The following is a 25,092-nucleotide window of genomic DNA, read 5'->3' as shown; positions in this document are numbered from 1 at the left end:
ATAGTCTAAAGAATGGTTGTACCTGGAAAGGGGAGCATCTCCTTGAGCAGAATGCCCTAACATCTAGTTATTTTGCTATGACAGTATCTGTATTCTTATGGACTTGAACAATCTCATTAGCCATTTCTAACGTATGTAATAAATATTAGTATATCAGGACCTTTGAGAAGATTCAAAATACCTTTGGAACAGTAAGTAAGTGAAGAAAAGCCTTATAATGTGGACCCTTTTTTGACTCACAAGCTTAGCCATCCAACTAATTTGCGTGAAGTTTAAGTGAGAGACTTAAATAGCAGTGAAGATGTTTCCCCATGTTAGATAGAAAACTCCCTTAGAGACTTGAAAAATTCTAAGTTAGTTGAATTAAACATTATTTTATACCATATAGATTCACAAAACAAGCTAATGTAATTTATAGACATTTTTATGGCATGGCTTAAACAGCAATAAGACTCTATTCAAAACTGACTGGGAACATGGCTATAAATCACCAAATATTGCCAATCATCAGTAATGCTCATATCTCAAACTCATGTTGAATTGCTGGGCTTTACAGTACGGTCATATATTCACTATGTAACATATGAGTAATTTTATATGAATATTTTTTAAGAATATTGTGCTTTGTATGTTCTGTTACAGATTTAATCTTCCATTTTTCTTGGCTATATGAGCCAGTAGGTCCTACAATAAAGTTTGGGGTCAGTTAAAGCTGCTGTCTTAACATACATACTGTGTTAATATACTCCAAACTCTGTTGTGGGTGTGAAGAATTGCCAGGATATTCTGACTTCTGACCTTGACCATGCCTCTGTTCAGCCTTCATTTTTTTCCTTTCTGAGCTTGCCTTACCCTTTTAGGAACTTTTCAACATGTTGTGCAAAACTGCAAGCATAATAGTTCAGCTTTGCAAGATCTTTTTAACAAGAAAAAAAAAAACCCAAAACGTCTCTCTATAATCTCTGGTTTAGTTTTAATTTTATTTGTCATCTTTTATGAACAAATTACGAAATATACCTCATTCACAAATTGGAAATATTTACAATTTCTTTACAACAAGGCATTATTGAGGTTTTGATTTATGTCATTCTTAGAGCATTCTGTCTTTCAAAACAAAGACATTGGTGTTGTTTTCAGCACGCTGTTCATTTACTCTCTGGATGTGAAATGGAAGCCTTTTGGAAGAAGAATTTGCACTCTCTTTTGATATGACCTACTGAGGATAGGAAAACTGAGGCAGGATGCATTCAGAATGTGTGGAGGGAGATGGTGCAGATGTGTTGCTGTACCATGCCATGATCTGAAGCCATCATATCACACCAGATGCTGCTAAGTGGAGAGGAGAAAAAGATTCCCCCGAGCCATTCTTCCTCTGCCTTCTCTTATGAGCTGGCTAAGTGTGGTCCAGTTTAATTTTTTTTTTCCGTTTTTTGAGTCTTCATGAGAAGAAGAATCTTGAGAAGTCTATTTCAAATACTATCACAACTCTGAAAAGTTATTCAGACAAAAAACCGAGAGACAGTAGCCAGGAAGTGAATAAATACTGTATATCCGCAAAATGTTTAGGAGACAAATTTTGAACATGGTTCTAAAAGGGAATTGCAACTGTGCTGGTCTGCAGTTGTGACATTTGAGCCATAAAAGCTAAGATAGTTCCGTTTCCTCAATTTCTTGGAGTCTATTTTTTTTCCTGAAGAAAATTCTAAAACGACTTCTTTCCATGGAACTTTTAAAAATCTCTTAATATACACTTCCATTATAAATCAGATGTGGGCCACCATTGCTTAAGTTGTCTGTCATTTCCTGGAACAAGAATAGAAAACACTAATTAAAATTAGAATTATTTTATGGTCTTCAAAATTCATTTAGCTAAGTTTGTAATAAAATTTGAACAAATTCTGAATTTCAAGCATTCAGAAAAACTTTACATTTTTTATTTGGCTTGATAAATCTTACTAAAAAAAAAAAGAAATCAAATTTCTTCCTACATAAATTAAGTATATTTGAAAGCTGATAGACTCATTGACAGTGATTGAGTTGGACATTACACTCAGACCACATATACAGCATTGATGGCATCTGTGCAAGTTTTTGATGTTGTCCTTTGAAATTGCATCAATTGTGTGCTAATGTACAAAAGTACAAGATGGTAGTTAAGTCTCTGTTTCCATTCAAACCCTTTTCTGTGCTGACATGCTGTAAACAGATGCCATTCGATGCTTGCTGAGATAGGCATTTGGATCCAAACAGGATCTAAGGGTCTTAACTACTTGCTTTCCCTTGGGATGACACTGATTTTGGTTTTCCCTTAATATACCAGTCTACAATTTTAGCAGTTCAGCAGTTGTTGGCAGGTGAGTCATCCTAGAGTAAGCTGACCTGCTCATGAGTCAGAATGCTAAAGCAAGATTTCTTCGGAGTTTGATTCTCTAATTCTCAAATTGAAATCCAAACAATACCCACTTAGCAGCTGCCTAAGCATAGGGATGGCCACATTAATTAAGCACTTTCCTGACCTTCGAGGCTGCAAAGCCACACAGAGTCTATGGTCAGAACAGCCTTATTATGAGCAATCCAGGCCTATTTCATACCAAATTGAATCTGGATGCCGAAATAAGTGATCTGCTGCTTATGTCCAATAATAGAGAACATCTAACTATGCCAAGAGGAACAGGCATTCATAAAAGTGCAGCTTGGGGTATTTTTAAAATTCAGGTAAGATGAGGTAGAGGTGCCACTATGGAACTTGTTCTAAAATAATTGCATGAGGACCAGAAGTTCTTCTCTGTGCGGAAAGATTAAATTCATCTGTTCTTCCTACATAACTTGGAGAAAATGTGGAATAAAAGGGATTTGTTTGTCCCCCTTCCTGTGGAAGCTTCTATGAAAAAAGTGAAGCAAGATTCATTGGCCTAGACAGACGGAAGGAAAGGAAGAAAGGAAGGCAGGCAAGAAGGCAGGCAGGCAGGCAGAGAGAAAGAAAGAGAGAAAGAGAGAGAAAGAAAGAGAGAAAGAGAGAAAGAGAGAGGAAGGAAGGAAGGAGGGAGGGAAAGAGGGAAGGAAGGAGGGAAGGGAGGGAAGGGAGGAAGAAAGGAAGAAAGGAAGGAAGAAAGGAAGGAAGAAAGGAAGAAAAAGGAAGGAAGGAAGAAAAAGGAAGGAAGGAAGGAAGAAGCCTGACTTGACTCTATAGCATAGTAGCTGAGGTCTTGGTAAAGAGAAGAAAATTATGCAACCTTGTCTTCTTTACTACTAGTCTTGCTCTTTCTTTCTCTTCTTTTAATCCACAATATTTGGGAAGCAGAGACCAGAACATAAAGTGGAAGCACTGATGCTTCCTCTCTCAGGTATTACCAGCTACATTTTAAAGTAAATCACAAGACTTACTTGTTCCCTGCACAGTTTTTGAAAGAAAGGATGTCCTATTCTTCTCAACAAAGTAAGCTTAGGGCCATCAAACCAAGTAGCCTTGCCAATTAATACTCCTGAATCAAGTATAAGCCTCACAGAAAATAAGGTGTGTAAACTTAGTGAATTTTGAGTAGTTTTCTACCACCCAAGTCTCCATTTGCAGATGATGGTGTTGGATGTTTTCATAGGGTGCCTTACTCTCCTCACATACTGAACAGGAACAGGGATGCCTAACACTGGACTCTGGATCCAAGTTTGGGGCTTGTCTGCTCTGAAACAAGGCATTATGTTTTGCTTATTTGTAGGTCTCTAAAGCCCTTGTTGGATCTACCCTGAAGAAATCTGTCAGCTGGGAAAGGGACCAAGAATACCAAAGCCATTTAATCGTAACTATCAATCAACCACATTTTGATAGTAAGATAGTCAGAAGGTTATTCATGAGTAAGGTTCCTTTTGTCAGCTTTATCACTTGAATCCTCTAGAGATATCAACTACTAGAATATCAGCATAATTTCAGAAACTATTGAAAACCACTTCTTTTCCCCAGTAGTCCTATTTTTTTTTTTTAAAAGTATTAATACATTTTTTTAAAGAAGTTGCTAAATTCAAGGAATTAAGGAGCACACAGATTAGAAGCAGAGTGAATCAATGGTGGCTACATCCAAATAAGAGTATTTGGATGTCTATAACTAGGGTGAATATTTTAAATACTCAACTTACTTCCAGATTGCAGCGTTCACCACGTAGAGTTATGTCACTACCTGGAAGCACCATTCCTTACTCAGAGTGACATCATAGCCTCAGCCAATTTGGATTAGCTGAAACTATGACTTCCTCTTAGAGGTGGCCCTTCCTGAAGTGACATAACAACATGGTAGCTCCCTAGTGTTCAGCGTACCTTGGAGGTAACTCTGGTGTCGGGGGAATCACCGGGCAGCTGGGCAGGTCGGTTATTTCAATACCCCTCAATCTCTAATATAAATATAACAATTATACAATAAATATAGCACAAACAAATGCACATGCAGTACATGTCTATATTACTGTATATCAGTATAAATATACAAAATAGTCTTATATATAAAACACTTGAAAGCTATTTTCTAAATCCGGGCCTAATTTAATGTAAGTTTTTAAGTAGCCTTCATTATTTTTTAGGGGCATGCCATGAGCTAATGTACTCAACCCTGCCAGCAGCAGGCAGTCCACAGGTCTAGGAAGTCCCAGATCAGGTCACCATCAGTGGGGCACATCCCACATCTGCTGAGCATGTGTAATGAGTTGCTCTGCACATGTCATGGCCCTTCACCCAAGATAAGTGGACACCTGGCAGTCCCCTATGCTAAGTGTCAGAAAGCTCAATAGGTCAACACGCCAGTAAAGTAGGCAGTGAAGTACTGCTATAAATAGTCATCTTCAGCCCAAATTGATAGGGTTGGCAGGTTCCTTTATTTTGAAAGGTTTTTCTTCCCAGGCCATTTATTTTTTCTTTCCCTCTCTTCTCTTATCTTTGTCCTTGTTGAGACAAGAGCCTCTTTGAAAGTCAAGATCTAGCCTACCATCTGCAAGACCATGACCATACTTGCCTACATAGCTCATCAGAATTATACTTCATTTTAAAATGAGATGGAGAAATGTATCTCTTTGCTTAATTTTATCACCCTGCTTTATGTTACTGCTGCAACCTTAACTATATAACTTTTCAAAACATTTCAAACGTCATCTTTCTAAAACATGTTTCAAATGTCATCTAGGTGAATTCAGTCTTTGTTTCTACTTGGAGTCTCATCTCAGTTAAGAAACCAAAGAATAGTGACAAGTCATTTTTACTAAATGGAAAATTAACTGCTGCATCATGTTTTGTCAGGGAATACGAAAACATTCTATACTCTGAGTGAACTAATCCTTGCTCTGCTGTTAGTAGATATGATAAAGACTGTTGAACTCAACTGTAATGCAAACTTGCCTATGGAGGTTTAGGTGGGCTGTCCACTTGATTTTTGTTTTCTACTCCTTTCACAAATGAAAGGCATTGAATATTAAGTCCAAATGTAAAGCACAGGGTGTCAGTTAAGGAGTTAAATATTAATCATATCTTTAAAGTCAAGGAGCTGATTTCAAGAATTCCATTCAATTAATTGTTTTGACCCTGTGTGTTCAGCTTTTAGAGCTTCAGTTTCAGCACCTAAACGTGTTCCTTCCTACACATCTCAGTAAACTTCCTTTTAATAGAGAAAGGAAGCAAAAGCTCAGTGCTGCTGCAAATGAGTCCAGTTTCAGTTATGCATCTAAATATGCCCTTAGATGCTTAGGTTTAGTTATCTAGGTTTGTGAACTGTGGCTTGTGTGTTTAAATAACCTACTTTATAAGCTGAGTACTTGGGAGAGGAAGAAATTGATTAAATCCTGGAAGCATGCAATGATGTGATTACAGAAAGCATTCTGTGCTTTTTTCACAGTACAATACATGATAATCCATATTAATAAGCCTTCAAATTATTTATGAAGTGCTATATTTAGCAGCTAAGCCCTTGAATAGCTATATAATGGAATTATGTTGAAAATGGATGTACTTCATTGAAATGGATGTACTGAAAATACACAGTACCTAAAAATAGCTCCATATAATGCAACATAATAACGCTTACACAGAATGGCAGCATTTCATTTCCCAGAAGCTCTTTCTCATATAAAACGGAAAACTGAATGCACCTCTTGCCAATTGTAAACTTTAACACATACAGTAACATTTCAGGAGAAGCAGAGCAAATAAGGGAGGGCACACAACTCACTTTTTCTGCCATTTCATGGGAGTGATGCAATGAATGTTCTCTTTCTGAGAACATTCGCCTTTGTTCATAGCTGGCTAGCCGACAAGTGAGCCATGAAGAAAGGGTGCAACCACCAATTCCAATGCATGCAAGAGACATGGAGGCAAGATGCAAAGAATAGAGAGCAGACGACTTCTTTGTCAGAGCACGAAGAAATTGAAAATTTAAGATTCCTCCAATTAGTCCACAGATGCAACAGGCAGAAAAAAGTATCATCTGTCAGGAGAGACAAGAGAAGTTACGTCACAGTAACACTTTTCAGAGATGGATTCATGCATATAAAAATAAGACTAACCATAATTCAATTCTTTGATGGCATCGTTGACTGCAAAACACCACACAGACACTTGTTTTTAACTCCCTCAGCTCCCACATTGCTCCAAGGGAGTACATTGCTTTCTGGTGTAAAAGAGTTAAGATTGATGTTGCATGTAAGATAAAGCTGGCTAAAATGAGTAGGTGATATTAAAACCTAGTCAATGGAAGGACTGCTAGGACACAAATGTGGTTTCCATCTCTTCATGCAGAACAGTAACATGACAGGATGTGTTATAATTTTCTATTGTGCAGTTTCTCACTACGCCTCAGGAGTGAATAGCTCATATATTTGTAGTGAATCTCTCTTGCTTTGTGTGCCATCTGACTCTGCCTCCTGCTCAGTTATAATTTATTCAGTCAGACAGCAGATTGGAGGCTTTCTGCAGCTTTTGTGAGGAATTCAGAAGTATTTAAGGTGAATGTGCTGGTCAAAGAAGCAAGAGAAACAACAGAGAAATCTGTGATGCTGCTCTACAGAAAGTTACTTTGGTGTCTATGTGTTTCATTGGTTGGTTAGTTGATCTGGTTTATTAGATTTTAACTTGATTAAAATGTTTCTGGGAATTTTAGAAGGCTGTGAAACAGGCTGCAATTAATGAGACATGTTTAAAGATCTCCTACTGCTTTTAATCGCAGTAGGAGATGATTCAGGATGATTCAGGATGTACTTGAGCCACAAATGGATCAGGAGCAAAGGACCTCATTATGGAGACAGTGCTCATCAGAATAAGTCTTATTCCCTTCCCTTGATACTGCTGACCTGTCACATGTTGATCTAAACAGGTCTTTATGGCTTTGTATACATACTTATCTACTGTGGTAGCACCAATTTATGGAGCCTTGCAGAACCGCTTCTATACACAACTGGGATGAGCATTTCATCAGGAATGTGGCATTGAGGCTGTTTGTTGTAGTCCACTGCCAAGTGACTTTTCCATGAGACCACCAGAACAGACAGCTTTTAGAAACTGGATATGGTACACGTTTTAAGAAATGAGGCTATGATTGTAACAGGGTTTAGGATAACTCACTGATATTAAAAAACAATCTGAAAGAACTCTTGATTCCCTTCGCACTTACGCTGGTTTTATGTGACTTCCCTCTGTATGTGGCAGAATAATCAAGATGACAGAAAATTAAGTAAGGTATTAACACTTACAATAGGATCATGTCTTTAACATAAAGTTCTGCTGTGACTTGTGTAGTAATAACACCATTTTGCTGCAGTCAGAAAAATGACTGTACTTCTGATTCTTAGAAGAGACAGAAAACATCTGCTATGACTTTAAAACGGACTTACACATATTTCAGATTGAAAAACGAACTTGTTAAAATACTTAACAGCTATGATATCTAGAACCAAACTTGGTCAGCAGCCTTATTGAGATGGCAGCCCAGTGTTGTTTTTTGAAGGAGAGAAGATGCAATCTAGTGATGTTATTGAGAAACATTTACTGACATGATATAAATCTGTGTCAAGAGGTTTCCCATCCAAGTTTATCCAGAAAATGATAAATAGGGATGTGTGGCTTAAATAGCGTGACCTACATAGGCCATTTCAGAACTGCCTTGTTTTGCTTGAGTATCCCAAAGTGCTGATTGTATTTTTGGATTGCTGACTTGAAATTTTTGTAAGTTTTTATCAAAAACACTTGGACACAGAAAGCCCGCAGTATAGAGTTCAAGTTAGATAAGTATGCCTTTCAAATACTTATGTGCTATAGATGCAGTGGAAAAACTTACAACAAGTCCAGATTTTTTTTTGGCACACAATATTCCACATATGCCACAAAGCAGGAACTGCAAAGAGAAAAAAAACAACAAACTATTACTTCATCATTTAAGGTATAAAGTTTAAATCCCACTGTGTTACTGTGGTGGTAACCACAACAATAGTTTAGGCAATGATTACACTTGTCAGCATTTTTATCACAAACCTTATTTTCAGGAAGTTAAAACTCAACCATAAACACACTTATCTGATAAGAACTGGAATGAGAAGTCAGGCTGACCATGATTACTCATAAGAAAAGAAAGGAAATCCAAATTTTAACCTTCTTGGCTAAACAACTTGAGGAAAAAAAACCCAATGTTGCAAGTAAAAAGAAAATGCTTTTATACTGTTGTTTTTTTTTTCTCAGTAAAGTTTAGCAAGGTAGTAGCCACTGATCCAAATCATCCACTTCCAAGTATAGCTTAGGCACTTAATGATGTGATCCTACCATCTGAAATGAGGGATCATACATGGATTGTTGTCTTCAAGACAGTGGAACTTTGGGTAAGAATGTAATTGAGTCACCTCTGTGGGTGCAGGTGTAAATATGAGTACACCTTTGGGATGGTTACTCTACTCACTTTGCAAGACATAGCATGAGGGTATCTATACTTTGTTTCATGTAGTTCCCTCACAAAAACTGATCTGCTAATTGTGGCATCAAGGGTTAGGCAAAACCTAATTAACCAAACCAAAAACACTCCCTACCATCTGGTATGAATGGATGTTAATGCTTTATAGTGACCTCTGTCAAAGACCAATGATGTTCTCTGATGTCTCTTTTTCCTCCTGCAGAAAAGTTTAACGAAGAAAACAGTGAATAGTACCCAAGGGAGCAGTCATGGTAGGAAATACAGTAGTTGTGTGAAAGCAATAAGGCCTTCTCCAGGTATTAGTAACACTGTCAAAATATTTCCTTGATTCCTCATAAATTCTTTTATTAAGAAATCTAGGCTACATATTTTCAGCAAAGCTAACCCTACACTCCTATTGGGAAGTAATTTTGTAGTTTTAAAACTGGATTTTTCCACATTCTTTTTGCACTGAGACAGTATTTCTAGTAAAAGATTGTGCTTGACCTTGATTTATGATTAAATCACAGAGCAGACCTGACTGTTACATAAGAAATGAAAAAAACCCACCAAAAACCTAAGCAGTTTCTATATGGCATTCAATGTCCGGGTAATATGTTACAGTTACACTCATCTCATTTACACTCTAAAATTTTGTAACTTCACTATTTCAGTTGAGGAGGTGCTTTAAAACATAATTTATCTCCCTGCAACTAAAGTAGTTCACGCATATATCTAAGCTTTTACTCTAAGTTAGACCCATCAAATCAGTTCCCCACAATAAATGTGGTTAAATTTTGTGTATTATTTACCTTTACACCAAGTATGGGATGTGAGCTTAATACCAATCAGATTACAGAGAGGGCTGGGTCATGTAGATCATGGTGATGAATGGCTCAGGACATACCAGGACATACAACTGGTAATTGCTATTAGAGCCCACTGACTGGGATAACAATAGAAACAAAGCAAAACAAAAAAAAATCACCAATGGGTAATGCTCCCCTTACACCTTTTCCTGTAAGAAGAGGAGATATCAGCTCATCATATCTGCTTTTTAAGTTTTCACTCAGGCTTTCTGTGAAGTTTTGGAGTTTCACTCCCAGTCCTCTCATTGCAGATTACCTTCAACAGGTATGCTTCAGATTTTCACATATAGTGTTTTGTATTTCTCAGCATTAATGCCGAAACCTCAAAAGAAATTTGTTAAAGATATCTTTGTAATTAAATTCTATTCAGTCAGATTTGATAAAATGGATTAATAGTATAATTCTTCTCTGTAGTGAATGAATGGGATTGAAAGGAATTTTTTGTATATAGAAAAATTAATGAGTTCTCAAAAATACAATCAGTACAGTACAATACAATAACTAGTAAAAAAAATTGTGAGTTTGATAATTTGCCTTCAAAGCTGAATGAATATGAAAGAGGTGGTCACCCATTGTTTCAAGAATGCTCTAATTCTGCTTCAATTAGAGACAATGGAGCTAATCTACAAGTCCTAAAGTTTGCTGATGATCCTAAACTAGGAGATGCTGTGTGCTCTGTCAAGTGTAGAGCAGCCTTATAGAGGGATCTGAATAGACTAGAGAGTTTGGCAATCACCAACGATATGAAATTTAACAAGAGCGGATTCTGCAACTGTGTCCTGGGGAGCATCTGGCAAAGCACTGCCAGCCAGGTGAGGGAGGGGACTGTCCCATTCTGCTCTGCACTGGTGCAGCCACACCTCGAGCACTGTGTGCTGGTTGGGCTGCCTCAGTATAAGAAGGACATCAAACTATTAGAGTGTATCCAGGGAAGGACAGCCAAGATAGTGCAAGGCCTCAAAGGCACAACTTACAATGAGCAGCTGAGGTCACTTGGTTTTTCAGCCTGGAGAAGAGAAGGCTGAGAGGTGACCTCCACACAGTCTGCACCTTCCTCAAGGTGGGGGGGCAGTGGAGGGGGAGATGCTGATCTCTCTCTGATAATCACTGATAGGACACGAGGAAATGGAATGAAGTTTCATCAGAGGAAAGTTCTTCGCTGAGAGGGTGTCACTGAAACAGGCTTCCCATGGCACCAAGCCTGTCAGAAGGTCAAGGGGCATTCTGGATGCTGCTCTTAGTCATGTGGAGGAACAGGGAGCAGGGAGTTGGACTTGGTAATCTTTATGGGTCCCTTACAACTTGGAAAATTCTGTGACTTTTTGATAGTATTTTATTGTGTCATATATACTCTGTATGTATTTTCTCTACATCTACACTATTTATACACATACACAAGGAATAACGTGTTCCTTAGTTAAAGAACTAAACAGAGAATGAAGTGAAATTATTCTATTCTAACTCAGAGAAGCTGGATATTCCTGCTTCTTCCATGTTCTTCTGTGTAGTTGTGAGAAGATCATGATGAAGTTTTTTAATCCATATGACTAGGAGACAAACAAGTTGTGAAACTGAATGCACTTATGTGCCTGAATATGTTAAAAACCTCGGAAGAAAAGCACTTGGGCAGCATCAAAGGATTAATGTTATTTTAGTTGGGGTTTTTTTTAGATGACAGTGTATTACATTCATAAAGAAAAGGCTTACCCCAAACCCTGTATGGTTATTTATTTATGACAGCAGGCATTTTGCAACCAATGGATGAATTTGAGCCACAGTGTCAGGCAATTAAACCTCATGCAAAGCTTTGAAAATGATGAGCCAAGTTTACCACTCTCTTCTACGGCTGATTCATTGGAAGGAGTGGAAAACTGCTTTATGGATAGAGTATTAGTAACACCCAGGGCTCAGGAACACTGCTCAAACAGATTTTCTTTAGCTGGGCTTCTCAATGTGGAGACCTCTAGAAAGGTTAGGATTTCAGTAGGACATTATGTGATAGACTCTGTTCTCTGGCTTTTGATAGAATAGTTAGAGAGTGAGGGGGGGGGGGGGGGCCTGTTTGTGTTGTAGGCATTTCCTGTAAAATTTTTGATGTCCCAATGTTGTAATTAGCAGTAATGAAAATTGGATGGGAGAAATTACACTAGCTCTTTGTACTAGAAAAAGGATGTGAATATAAATCAACTGAAAAGGAATTTCCTGTGTTTGTCCCTGTTTGTCTTTTAATTAGAAATCTTCTTCTACTTTATAATACTGCCAACTGGAATAGAGTCACCAGAGGCTCTGTTGACGCTCTCTGTCTGTTTCTGGCTATCCTGATGGGCTTCATCTTCATGGCAATATGTCATACCAGTTAAACTTGATTTCTAACTGTTGAGCTACTCTGGAATACAGTTTGCCCATGAATAACTAACACTGTCATTGTGAGGAATTGTTCCTTTCTATTTGTTCACTGATTATCCTCAGTCAATTTTTACCAACCAACCTCATGGACTCTTTAAATGTAGCTACATTTTCTAACCTGAGGTAAGCTAGGCAAACAAACTTATACTGAAAATACAGTAAATCAGGAGTGGAAAAGAAATATATCCCTTAAGATAAGCTCCTTGTAAAGAATGTTCAGTTGTTGAATTGTTCACAACTCATGCGAAGAATAAGACTAAAACATTTAATTAAGCATAAGCTAAACTAACAAGGCCTACAAAATAACCTGGGAGCCAGAGAGGAACCCTCAGCTAAGACTTGTTTAAAAACAGATGTCTTACTCTTGGACTTTCATTTTAATTATTATTCATAAGAAAACAAACAAACAAACAAAACCAAAACAAAACCAAACAAAACAAAACCAAACAAAACCCCAAAACCAAAAACAAAATCAAAACAAAACAAACAAAAAAACCCAACATAAAATGCTAAAAGATGTCCAAAAAGTTCACTTAAAAAACTACATAAATCACTAACTACAACCAAACCCCATTGATCCTGGGGTTACTTTTGGTTGCAGACTTATTCATACCTCCTATATATACATGAGGGTTTTGTGTCAAAACTAGCAGAGCAGGCATGTATTGAAACTCTTGGAGCAAGTCCAGAGGAGGGCCAGAAAGTTGATAAGAAGACTAGAGCACCTTCCCTACAAAGACAGGCTGAGAAAGTTGGGGCTGTTCTTCCTGGAGAAGAGAAGGTTGTGTGGACACCTCACAGTAGCCTTCTGGTATCTGAGGGGGCCTGCAGGGAAGCCAGAGAGGGACTCTTTGTCAGGAGCTGTAGTGATAGGACAAGGAGTAATGGGTACAAATTGAAAGGGTAAATTTAGGCTGTACATTAGGAAGAAATTCATCACTGTGAGAATGATGAGATACTGGAACAGTTTGCCCAGAGAGGTTGTGGATGACTCTACCTTAGCACTGCTCAAGGCCAGGTTGTACAAGGCTTTGAGCAACCTGGTCTAGTAGGAGATGTTCCTGCCCATGGTAGGGATAGTTGAGACTAGGTGATCTTTAATGTCCCTTACAATCCTTATTCTATGATCCTGTGATTCTGTGAGAGTGTATCATCCACTAATAGACAGGGACATAACCACTACTGAGTGAATGGTAAAAAATCCAAAGAAAGATACCACAAAGCATAAAAGCTACTTAGACACTCAGTGAACTGTGAGTGCCTCAATCCCCCTTTCAGTGATGATTCACCAGGGAACTATCACAGTTGGAATCACTCTGATAGCACTATGTGATTGCAAGGTGATGCAGTAGTGTTGGTAGTGTCTTTGCCATTCCCACTGCAGCCGTGCCTGCTAATGTTCAGTATGCATGTTGGAAAATCTCTCTTTTTGTCAGTTGAGCTTCGGAATAAAAACCCAAGAACCTCCCAGAAAAAGGGAATGTTTATTTTGAGCCTGCTTTAATTTACTTTATATTAAATACTGGCTTGAAACAAAACCTCAGATCTAAACAGCCAGAAATTTTGGTAAGAAGGCTGAAATCCCAATTTAGATTCAAGTTCTGTGGTTTGGATCCATCCCTATTTCATACTTTCGGTAACAAAAGACTTGGCCTCTTTCACTTTCCCCTGGAAAATGGGTACTTTCTTCCTGGTAGTCTGAATAAAAGATTCAGTTTTAGTTATACTTGCAGGAAGCCAAAGATTTATTGCTTTCCACCATGCAGAAGAAAAGGAACTATTTTTATTTTATATATTGGAGCTAAGAAACCTTTCTGCCTTCTGTTTTGAAGAGGCAAAGGCAACAGAGAATGCAATTCCCTTGAAAAAAATGAAAACTGTACATGGAAAAATTTCCTGGAGACAGGCTGAACAAAACAGTAGAGAAATCCTATTGAATATAAGGACTGCTTGATCCCTAGTCATTGTTCATGACAAAGAAGACTGCTACGCTATGTACATTCCATGAAAAGTCCTCCATCATTCTGGGTCATCCATATGTATCTGATGAGATAGAAGAAGGGAAATTATTCTAAAATGGAATATAACATAGTGAAAAGGAAAGTGTATCATACCTATTCAAATGATCCTCTACTTGGAAAACTAAACCATCAAGACACAATCAACAGCTTCACATTTTTTTACCTTTGTCAGGTAGTGAACCAGAAAATCTGTGTTATATACTAAAGCTGCATAAACATGTGAGTTCCAGGAGAATAACCAGGAATTTGAAATTAATAACATAAGGAAAGGATGACTCTACTTAACAATATTTCAACTCCATCCAAATGAGAAAAAGTTGAAATCTAATGGATGAACTAAACAGAAGAGGTATCTCTAATTGTAACTCTTCTTCAAAGCAGTATTTCAGAACAAGAATTAAGTTTTCTTAGTGCAGGCATAAAGGGCACAGAATTCACTCCTGAAAACAAAGGCATCAAACTAGAGAAAAATTACAACAGGCAAAAAGAGCACGCCTAGGCAGTAGGTTGAAAGTCATCCGGACACAGAACCAGAAGCAACAGCATTGCCGCAACCCAACCCTGTGTTCCACCAAATCTGTCATGCTGAGAGTGGAGGCTCTGTTATAAGTGACACACAGAGTTAAAATATGTCTAAACTGAGCTAATACCTTCATCTGTCAGTGTGCTGTTTGGTCTTGTCAGCTCAGGTGCTGCTACAATTTCCACTGATTCAAGCCATATTCAAGCAGTTTAAATTCTATCCCAGTCCCTGTAATTAGTGTTTCCATTCATCTGGTTCTAGACCTGCAGAGATGGGAAATGGTTTTTGGAAACACTCAAGGAAATTTAGAAGTGTGTCTCTGAATCTGAAAGTCTACCTGCTTATCAGTGATTCAAAAAACCTCTACTCATCTCTAAAAACACTTAAGTTCTCAGCACAAAATAATGAGGTGAATTAAAGTCTTATCTTAGTAAAACATTTAAGCATGTGCTTAAGTCAGCCTATATTCAACAGATCCTCTAAATCCAATCTAGGAACTACAAGTCCCTTTAAACAGACCATCTTCCAGATTGATTTATGTCTCTGGAGTCTTTGAATGATAGGGAAAACATATTGAATGACTTCAGTTGGAGTGAATTGTTCTGACTGCATGCAAGGCAAGAAACTTCCACACTTGGTACATCCTTCCTCATCTATAGGTACAGAACTCTTCCCAGCTTTCACTGAGTTCATTGAAAGTCCTAAGATTAATTTCATCAGGAGCGGGAGCCAGACAGAAATATGGTCAGTTTGATGAAAATGCAATCATAGAATCATAGAATAGATTGGGTTGGAAAAGACCTCCAAGATCATCAAGTCCAACCCCTGATCCAACTCTAATTACTATATCATGGCACTAAGGGCCATGTCCAATCTCTTTTTAAAAACTTCCAGGGATGGTGAATCCACCACCTCTCTGGGCAGGCCGTTCCAATGCCTGATCACCCTCTCTGTAAAGAATTTCTTCCTAACATCTAACCTAAACTTCCCCTGGCAGAGCTTGAACCCATGTCCCCTTGTCCTGTTGTTGGTTGCCTGGGAGAAGAGACCAACCCCCACCTGGCTATAACTTCCCTTCAGGTAGTTGAAGAGAGTGATGAGGTCACCTCTAAGCCTTCTCTTCTCTAGACTAAACAATCCCAGCTCCCTCAGCCTCTCCTCATAGGACTTGTGCTCAAGTCCCTTCACCAGCCTGGTTGCTCTTCTCTGGACCCGCTCCAGCACCTCAATATCCTTCCTGAACTGAGGGGCCCAGAGCTGAACACAATACTCAAGGTGCGGCCTCACCAACGCAGAGTACAGGGGAAGGATCACTTCCCTGCTCCTGCTGGCCACACTGTTCTTGATGCAGGCCAGGATGCCATTGGCCTTCTTGGCCACCTGGGCACACTGCTGGCTCATGTTCAGCTTCCTGTCAATCAGCACCCCCAGGTCCCTTTCCACCTGGCTGCTCTCCAACCACTCTGTCCCCAGCCTGTAGCGCTGCAGGGGGTTGTTGTGGCCAAAGTGCAGGACCCGGCACTTGGCCTTGTTGAACTTCATCCCATTGGAGTCAGCCCATCTCTCCAGTCTATCCAGGTCCCTCTGCAGAGCCCTCCTGCCTTCTGGTAGGTTGACACTCCCTCCCAACTTGGTGTCATCAGCAAATTTGCTGATGATGGACTCAATCCCCTCATCTAGGTCATCGATAAAGATGTTAAACAGGACTGGGCCCAGCACTGATCCCTGGGGGACACCACTGGTGACCGGCCGCCAGCTGGATGCAGCCCCGTTCACCAGCACTCTCTGGGCCCGGCCCTCCAGCCAGTTCCTAACCCAGCACAGAGTGCCCCTGTCCAAGCCATGGGCTGCCAGCTTTTCCAGGAGTATCTTATGGGAGACAGTGTCAAAGGCTTTGCTGAAGTCCAGATAGACCACATCCACAGCCTTCCCCTCGTCCACCAGGTGAGTCACCTGATCGTAAAAGGAGATCAGGTTGGTCAAGCAGGATCTGCCTCTCCTAAACCCGTGCTGGCTGGGTCTGATTCCTTGTCCATCTTGTAGGTGCTGTGTGATTGCACACAGGATGATCTGTTCCATAACTCTGCCAGGCACCGAGGTCAGGCTGACAGGCCTGTAGTTACCAGGGTCAGCCTTGCAGCCTTTTTTATGGATTGGGGTGATATTTGCCAACTTCCAATCATGTGGGACCTCCCCAGTGAGCCAGGACTGTTGGAAGATAATGGAGAGCGGCTTGGCAAGCTCTTCTGCCAGCTCCCTCATTACCCTAGGATGGATCCCATCTGGTCCCATAGACTTGTGAGGATCCAGGTGGCTCAGTAAGTCACTAACTATTTCCTCCTGGAATACAGGGGGGCTATTTGGTTTCCTCTCTCTGTCTACCAGCTCCAGAGGCCAGTTGCCTTGAGGGCCACCTGTCTTACTGGTAAAAACTGAGGCAAAGTAGGTGTTAAGTACCTCAGCCTTCTCCTCATCTCTATTAACTATGTTTCCCTCCGAGTCCATCAAAGAATGGAGGTTTTCTTTGCCCCTCCTTTTGTTATTAATGTATTTATAGAAGGACTTTTTGTTATCCCTAACAGAAGTGGCCAATTTAACTTCAAATTGCGCTTTTGTATCCCTGATTTTCTTTCTGCATGATCTAGCTGTCTTCCTGAATTCTTCGTAAGTAGCCAGCCCTCTCTTCCATAGTCGATAAACTCTCTTTTTATCCCTGATTTCCTTCAGAATCTCCCTGTTTAACCAGGCTGGTTGTCTTCCCCGCCGGCTTGCCTTTCGGCACACCGGTATGGCCTGTTCCTGTGCACTCAAAACTTCCTGTTTGAAGCACATCCATCCCTCCTGGACTCCCTTGTTTTCAAGGGTTGTTTCCCAGGGTATGCTCTGGACTAGACTTCTGAATAGGTCAAAATCTGCCCTCCGAAAGTCCAGCGTAGAGGTTTTATTGTTGTTTCTCCTTGAATCTCTGAGTATTGAAAATTCTATTATTTCATGATCACTATTTCCTAGGCGGCCTTCAACCACTATATCTCCCACCAGCTCCTCTCTGTTTGTAAACAGCAGGTCTAGCGGGGCCTTACCCCTGGTAGGTTCATTTACCAGTTGATGAAGGAAATTGTCCTCTATACACTCCAGGAAATTCCTAGACTGCCTCTTCTCTGCAGTATTGAGCTCCCAGCAGATATCCGGCAGGTTAAAGTCACCTACAAGGACAAGGGCTGACAATTTTGAGACATCCGCCAGCTGCTTGTAGAATAATTCATCCCCTTCATCATCCTGGTAGGGCGGTCTGTAACAGACACCCATGATGATGTCAGTCTTGTTGGTCTTCCCCCTGATTTTGATCCACAGGCACTCAACCTTATTGTTGCTGACCTCAAGTTCAACAGGGTCCAGAGAGTCTCTAACATATAAAGCCACCCCTCCACCTCTCCTCCCCTGCCTGTTCTTCCTGAAGAGCTTATAGCCTTCCATAGCAGCACTCCAGACATGCGAGTCATCCCACCATGTTTCTGTGATGGCGACTACATCATAGCCTTCCTGCTGCACAATTGCCTCCAGCTCCTCTTGTTTGTTGCCCATACTGCGTGCATTAGTGTACATGCACTTCAGGTGGGCTGTTGATTTAATTCTTAACTCAGGCTTTCCATCCTTAGGCTGATCACTGGAGAGCCCGGTTTCAACCCCTTCCCCCTTCAAACCTAGTTTAAAGCCCTCCTAATCAGCCTCGCTAACTTATGGGCTACAGTCCTCTTATTCTTCCTAGAAAGATGAATCCCATCTGATTTTAAGAAACTAGGTACCATGGAGTTTGCCCCATGGTCAAAGAAACCAAAATTTTGATGGTGGCACCAATTCTTTAGCCATCTGTTGAGGAGTTGGGCTTTTTTACTCCTCTCTTTATTTAACTCCTCATCCATCCCAGATAGTACAGGAACTGAGGCAAATATCACCTGTGCTCCTGTCCCCTGAACTGACTGACCCAGTGCTTTAAAGTCTTTTTTAATTATCTTGGCACTTCTTTGATTAATGTCCTCACTGCCAGCCTGGACTACCACCAGAGGATAATAGTCTGAGGGCTGAATTAACTCAGGAAGTCTCCTACTAATATCCCTCACCCTGGCCCCAGGAAGGCAGCATACTTCTCTCTGGGATGGGTCTGGGCGACATATAGGGCCCTCAGTTCCCCTCAAAAGGGAGTCACCGACTACAACTACCCTTCTTTTTTTTTTTATACCTGTGGTTGTAATCCGTCTTTTGGACGGGGCCAAACAAGGAGGCTCTCTAGAGGGATCATCTTGGCTGTCCTCTACCTGACTGTCTGGGTCCAGAGTCTCGTATCTATTCTTCAAGGGCACCCTGAGGGGTGATGGGGGTCTAGAAAGAATTCTTCTACCTCTCCCATTAGGGACCTGTTTCCATTCCCCCCCATCATTTTGGTCTGCTCCATCTGTCTTATGGCAGGAGAGGCAGGGCTTCGCCGTCTCCTGTTGGACTTCCTTAGGGTTTAAAAGGGTTTGACTCCACCAGTCAATTTCTTTTTCACTCTCCCTAATGCACCTTAATCTCTCTACCTCTTCCTTAAGTTCTGCTACAAGGCACAGCAAATCACTCACCTGCTCGCATCGTACACAGCTACCTCCTACACCATCCTCCGGTACCAACGTCAGGCTCAGACACTCAGCACACCCAGAGACCTGGGTGGCTGCATCCTTCTTCGAGGGGAGTGTCTGAGCAAACACACTCCTGGTATTAACAGCAGTAACAGTTTTTGTTTTTCTGGAAACCATTGTTAGCTTTAAAAAGCACACTCACCTACAAGAAAAGGGAGCTGGTTGTGCCCTGCAGGCTTGAAATGCCTTGAAACTGTTGTGCCACCCCCTGTTAGTCTACTCCTGTGGGGGTGCGTGAGCGATCTTCGCTCACGCTCCTGGAGGTTCTTATATAGCCTCCCCCAGCACTTGCTAACGAGCCTGACCCACCCCTCACTCACCTTAATTGGTTCTGAGGAAGAGTCAAGCCTGAGCAGCAAATGGCTGAGTAGTTCTCCTGGAGGTTCTTATATAGCCTCCCCAGCACTTGCTAACGAGCCTGACCCACCCCTCACTCACCTTAATTGGTTCTGAGGAAGAGTCAAGCCTGAGCAGCAAATGGCTGAGTAGTTCTCCTGGAGGTTCTTATATAGCCTCCCCCAGCACTTGCTAACGAGCCTGACCCACCCCTCACTCACCTTAATTGGTTCTGAGGAAGAGTCAAGCCTGAGCAGCAAATGGCTGAGTAGTTCTCCTGGAGGTTCTTATATAGCCTCCCCCAGCACTTGCTAACGAGCCTGACCCACCCCTCACTCACCTTAATTGGTTCTGAGGAAGAGTCAAGCCTGAGCAGCACATGTTAAAAGAAAGTAGGGTCACATCTGCATTTTGTCAGCATGCTAAACAATAATGTGATTTTTTTAGTGTTATTTTTTGGGCAAAAAAATAGTTTGACTCTTCTTTCCAAAGGAAACTTGGCAGTGGTAAAAACTAAATGCAATATTTAGTGTTTTAAAATTTTAGGCCACCAACATTGGTTTAATAGTCTAAAATTATGTTCTTGCTCTGGGAGAGCTCCATACAGACTGACACTTTTTCTTTCCCCTCAAATCCTGGCTAAAGAAATAAAGTCATTTAAGTCAAATATTTCAAGTGCCATCTTGGAACAAATTTCTGTAGCCAAACTATAAATGCAGATTTTTAATGGGCAGGCAGACTTCCACTATGCTAAAATCAAAAATCATGAAAACAATAATTCTGTGTCTCTCTACAGACAGGCAGCCAGACCAACTTATAGAAAATGCATATCTCTCAAATACATTTAGGTATTTGTCTTAATAAGGGAAGAAACAATTACTCTTGAGAGGCATAGCCATAAGTGAATCATTGGGTATCTCTCTTGCATATAAAGAGAGATGGCATATTTGCCTAAAGATGTGGCCTTTGTCTCTCATTCTCTCTCTCTCTGAGGGAATCACATTTATAGCAGTGATTTATTCACCACTGCAGAATAAATAAGGATTAGAACCATACACATGTGTGTGAATGTCTAGTCACTACTCATAATGATAGTGATGCAGCCACTATGTTCTAAATATAGATATGAAAGTATGTGACCATTTAAAAAATGTCTGTGAATACTTTTTGGATTATTATCGTCTGATATTTTTGTTTGTTTGTTTGTGCAAAAGCCTTTGCTATGGATGCTGTCATTCTTACTATGTTAGTGTTATTGGTTCAGCGTTCTCATTGGTTGGATCATTTATATAGTTTATCATATAACTGAATTGGAATGGTGGATTTCAGAAATATACCTCAATTTCTGAGAAAGAGAGAAATCTGGGAGACACTGATTACAGCCTGTGGAATAGGTTATCCCAATAAATCATAAGAGAAAGAAAATTCAGAAATCAACAACATGTGCACCTTCGGGTATTTGGGACTGTTTTTATGGTGGGGTTTTTTTTCAGTTTAGCAGCATGGCCTATTTAAAAAGGACAGATTGGCTATGATGTAAATTGGATAGTTGTCTCCACATGCTCCAGATAATTTGAGAAGTCAGTCACACCTTCAGTTGTTTTCTTTCAGCTAAATTTTAAAGAACTTTTACTATCTTAATCCAGCTCAATTCCAATGAGAATAACAAATTTACAAACTTTTTTTCCCATTTCCACTCATTTTTTGGTGTGGACATTGCCTAGGCTTTCAATTTCTTAGTTCTAGTCTACTCTACTTTCACTGATTTGTTTATACATAATGCAAGGCGTGCAGTGATCAGATCACTTCAGCCCATGCTTAACTTCAGTTGTATCTCTAATCCTGTGGGTAGGATTCACATGATTAAAGTTAGGTATGTTCGTAAATTATCTGTCTGAATGGAGGCAATGAAAAATAAGAAAAACTCTTTTAAGAAAAAAGCTAAAGTTTGTCAAATGCAAGCATTGCAGGGAGGCAAGTATAGAAGATAGAATGTGCATGATTTTTAAGATGCCCAAATTTTAAGAATTCAGGTTAAGGTTTCCATGGTGATGCTATCTTCATCTACTTCCTTCTGAACTTGGGTCTCTGCTGAGTTACACCCACATAAAAGGATAGAACAGGGTCAAAGGTTTTCTGCGTATTTCCAAGTAAATTACAACAGAAGGCTGTTCAACTTAAGTGTTTTGCATCCTAACATGTCAAAGAATTATTTTTTCCTTTAAAGTCCCTTTATTTTCATTAGTGTATGTTTCTCAAAGGAAAACCTTGATTCAAGAATGTGAATTGGAAGAAAATAACATATTTTATGGAAGATATATTCTTTAATACAGGCAACATGAACTCAGTGTAAGATCTGGTGAACGGAAAGGTGGCTTATGCCACTTCTGCAACAGGACAATCCTGAGGATTGTCCAAACAAACCTTTCTCCAGTTGTTTTAATTTGGGTCTAGTTACCCATGTCCATAAGCATCCCTGGAGAACAGTAAATCTCTGGCCCCTTTTCTTGTCCTGTCTCAGCTGCTAGTACCCTAAGTAAGAAGAACGCAACCTAACAGACAGTTTGAACTGCTGGAGTAGTACAAAGAGAGTGCTATAATGATGACAGTTTAGACCATAGATCTTTAGTTGAAGGAAAAGTAAGTAAGCCTTCATAACCATGTCACCCCACTCTGCATGCCACTGTGATTTCTCATTTCCTCTGCTACATGAAGCATAAGCTGCTTGCTTCCACTTTACACTTTCTTCAAGGCTTCTCTCTGCCTACCCAACCTGTAGTTTTTACTCAGTTCCTAGCACTGGATGCCAGCCTCTGCTGGCTCTGGTTGTGGGCATCCTTTGTTACATTTGCAAACAAGTCCCTTTGGGCTCCCTTCCATGCCTCTGCACTCACATATGAGGATAATTTCCTATAAACACCTGCAAAACCACTTTATTGTCCTCTGTCTTATTGCTCTCTAAAACTCTTCCTATGAACAGCTTGAAATCAGCCAGACTGCTGGTGTGTTAATGCAACCACCTGTTATACCACTCAGTTTTGGTTTGTTATTTCTTCATACTCCCTTAAACCCTTTTATCCTATATCTGTCTCGCTTTGATTATAAGGTCCTTGGAACCAACATCTAACGCAGATTTTAATCTATGGCTAGTACAAATTCTGGGGTAACAGAAAGAATAAAAATGAAGCAGTTGTGCAGGAAATGTGCATCGTCATGAAATTATATCAGCTATGGTAACGTTGTCACAAAATTCAATCACTGCATAAAATACTGATCTGACTGACTGATCAAAGCTCTTTGACTCAGTGAAACCCAGGATATTGCCCTCTGTCATTGAATCTTCAGATACATACGTTTGTACATAATTTTTTCTTCATCAGCAATGATTAGAAACCTCCCTTTCTGAAGTGATTTTGACAATATCATTACCTGTTGGCCACTGTCTTATCTGATCTGGTCTTCATTTTCATTTCTCGCCTACCTGTTCTGCAGTGCAGAATTATGTGTGTGTTTATATACTGCCAAAAATATTTATGACTGTTTTCAATAATGAATAATTATTGACAGTGAGAATATTACATGAAATACTTTGTCAGAATGAATCTATAAATTACAGGAGGTTACACTGGTGAACAATCAAGAGTGTTTTGCATTTCTCATGTTAACTCAAGCAAAGGAAACAATCGTTTTACAAATACTGTTGTAAAATCCAAGCTGGCCAAAACCAGATTTGGACTTCAAAAATGCCCACTCATGTTTAGGCTGATTATTCAATATTTCCTACTCTTTGTTTCATAAATATAAATAACCATTTGGACGAAAATTCTTCCTAGAAACATGCATATCTCAAACTGGAAAAAATAAAGAAACATTTTGAGAAGTGAGAAATGCTCAGTGATATGAACATGCTGCTTCTATTAACCCATTATTGGTTGTTTCTTTTTTTTTTTTTTTTAGTTCATTTTACAAGAAGCTCAGGGTGACCAGATCATGAGAACACATCTTTCCTTTTCTTTCCCATTTCCTCTTTCTCTTTTTCCTCCAAAAGCCCAGGACTCGGCTGACATACCCTTGACATTAATTTAAAACACCTTCGTAAGGAATAGGGGCTGTTCTTTTTAAAACGCAAAGCTCACAGCCAATTTAAAGACTGTAAGCTCTGGCCCGTGTTCCACTCGAGGCATCGGGCTTTCCCAGGTGTGAGAAGGGGTTCATAGAAAGTTCAATTGTGCACGGCAAGATTGAAAAACGGAAAGAAGCGAGGAAGAAGGGGTCTCCCACGCCCATCACACACACACACACATCTCTCCCCGCCGAGCCTCCCGCCCCACGACTGTTCAGACCGCACCGCATGCACATCGGAAATGGACCCGGCGAGGCTCTCGGCGCGGCATGCACACGCGGGCGGGAAGGGAAGAAAAGGGAAGGGAAAGGGGGATGCCTTCGCACGGTCTGACCATCACCATAAAGAGTTAAAGAGAGAGTGAAATGGCTAACGTACACACACCCCGCTCCATACCGGAGAAGAGTCTCCCAGCTGAGGTTTATGCTCTGTGAGGACCAGGCTGAAACTGACCGCCCCCACGGCCACGCTGGACACCCCTAACCCTATCTCCAGCACGGAGAGCACCAGGAGGCTCCCGATGATCTGGCTGCTGGTGCACATCCTCCCTTGGTCATCCTTCCTTCCCGATCAGCCGGGGAAACCGCGCATCCTCCTTCTCCGCCGGCGCTCCCGCGGCCCTAAGTCGCCCCCAAACTTTTCTTCCTTCGGCGGCAGCCGGGGCGGAGCGGCGCATCCGCGGCCGGCGGGCGCTGCCGAGGGGCGGCGGGGCGGCCCCGGCACCGCCGGGCCCCGCGCAGGCAGCGCCGCGCCGGCCCCGAGCGCGGCCCCGAGCGCGGCCCCGGCGCGGCCCCGAGCGCGGTCCCGGCGCGGTGGAGCTCTCCAAGGTGCCGGCCCGGCGGTGGGTGCGCGGCACCGCGCTCCTCAGGGGCTGCGCCTCCGCCGGGAAAGTCGACCTTGTCTGCTCGCCTCCTGCGCTCTCATTGGAATGACCTCACCGGGATTTTTTTTTTTTTTTTTTTTTTTTTTCCCCCTCCTCGTCTTGTTTCTCTCGCCCTTCTCTTCCTGGGCTGGGGGCGGGGGGTAGAGGAGTGTGGCGAGCCCACCCCGGTTATATTTATGTATGAATGCAGACCCAATGCAGGGGCGCGGCGCACGGCAGCCCCGCCCCGGGGCCACGGGCGCGGCACCTTCGCGGTGCCCCCGGCTCCCCGCACGGCTCTGCCGTCCCGCACCCGCCGCCTGCCCGCAGCGCCGGGGGCCGGCGCGATCCGACCGCCTGCTCCCGCTGCGCAACC

General features: G+C 41.2%; 1 protein-coding gene across 5 annotated transcripts; it reads right to left on the bottom strand.

Annotated features, from left to right (window-relative positions):
• Nucleotides 1-961: 961 nt before the first annotated feature.
• On the bottom strand, nucleotides 962-24,597 carry TMEM196 (transmembrane protein 196). 5 transcript variants are annotated; one of them, XM_050315397.1, is made up of 5 exons: nucleotides 24,233-24,597; nucleotides 8,301-8,357; nucleotides 6,201-6,455; nucleotides 4,307-4,380; nucleotides 962-1,803 (listed from the first exon to the last, which is right to left on the bottom strand). In XM_050315397.1, exons 1-5 carry the CDS (start codon nucleotides 24,395-24,397, stop codon nucleotides 1,797-1,799), a joined length of 558 nt encoding a protein of 185 aa, XP_050171354.1. In that variant the 5' UTR covers nucleotides 24,398-24,597; the 3' UTR covers nucleotides 962-1,796. The 5 variants fall into 5 exon arrangements, with proteins under 5 accessions (XP_050171354.1, XP_050171363.1, XP_050171372.1 ...); XM_050315406.1 differs by having other exon boundaries at nucleotides 24,239-24,537; XM_050315415.1 differs by having other exon boundaries at nucleotides 24,251-24,534.
• Between the last annotated feature and the right edge of the window lie 495 nt (nucleotides 24,598-25,092).

This window comes from Myiozetetes cayanensis, unplaced genomic scaffold (assembly GCF_022539395.1).
Source record: "Myiozetetes cayanensis isolate MyiCay16 unplaced genomic scaffold, myiCay2020 scf1, whole genome shotgun sequence".
Taxonomy (NCBI): domain Eukaryota; kingdom Metazoa; phylum Chordata; class Aves; order Passeriformes; family Tyrannidae; genus Myiozetetes; species Myiozetetes cayanensis.
This window is presented reverse-complemented; position numbering and strand designations above follow the sequence as displayed.

What these genes read in the sequence shown, in the direction of transcription:
- TMEM196 (XM_050315397.1), bottom strand. Translation starts at nt 24,397, where the DNA reads ATGTGCACCAGCAGCCAGATCATCGGGAGCCTCCTGGTGCTCTCCGTG. An exon ending in AAAAAAAATCTGGACTTGTT is followed by an intron (nt 6,456 to 8,300) that starts GTAAGTTTTTCC and finishes CTCTCCTGACAG; the next exon opens with ATGATACTTTTTTCTGCCTG. An exon ending in CCCATGAAATGGCAGAAAAA is followed by an intron (nt 4,381 to 6,200) that starts GTGAGTTGTGTG and finishes TATTTATATTAG; the next exon opens with AGATTGAGGGGTATTGAAAT.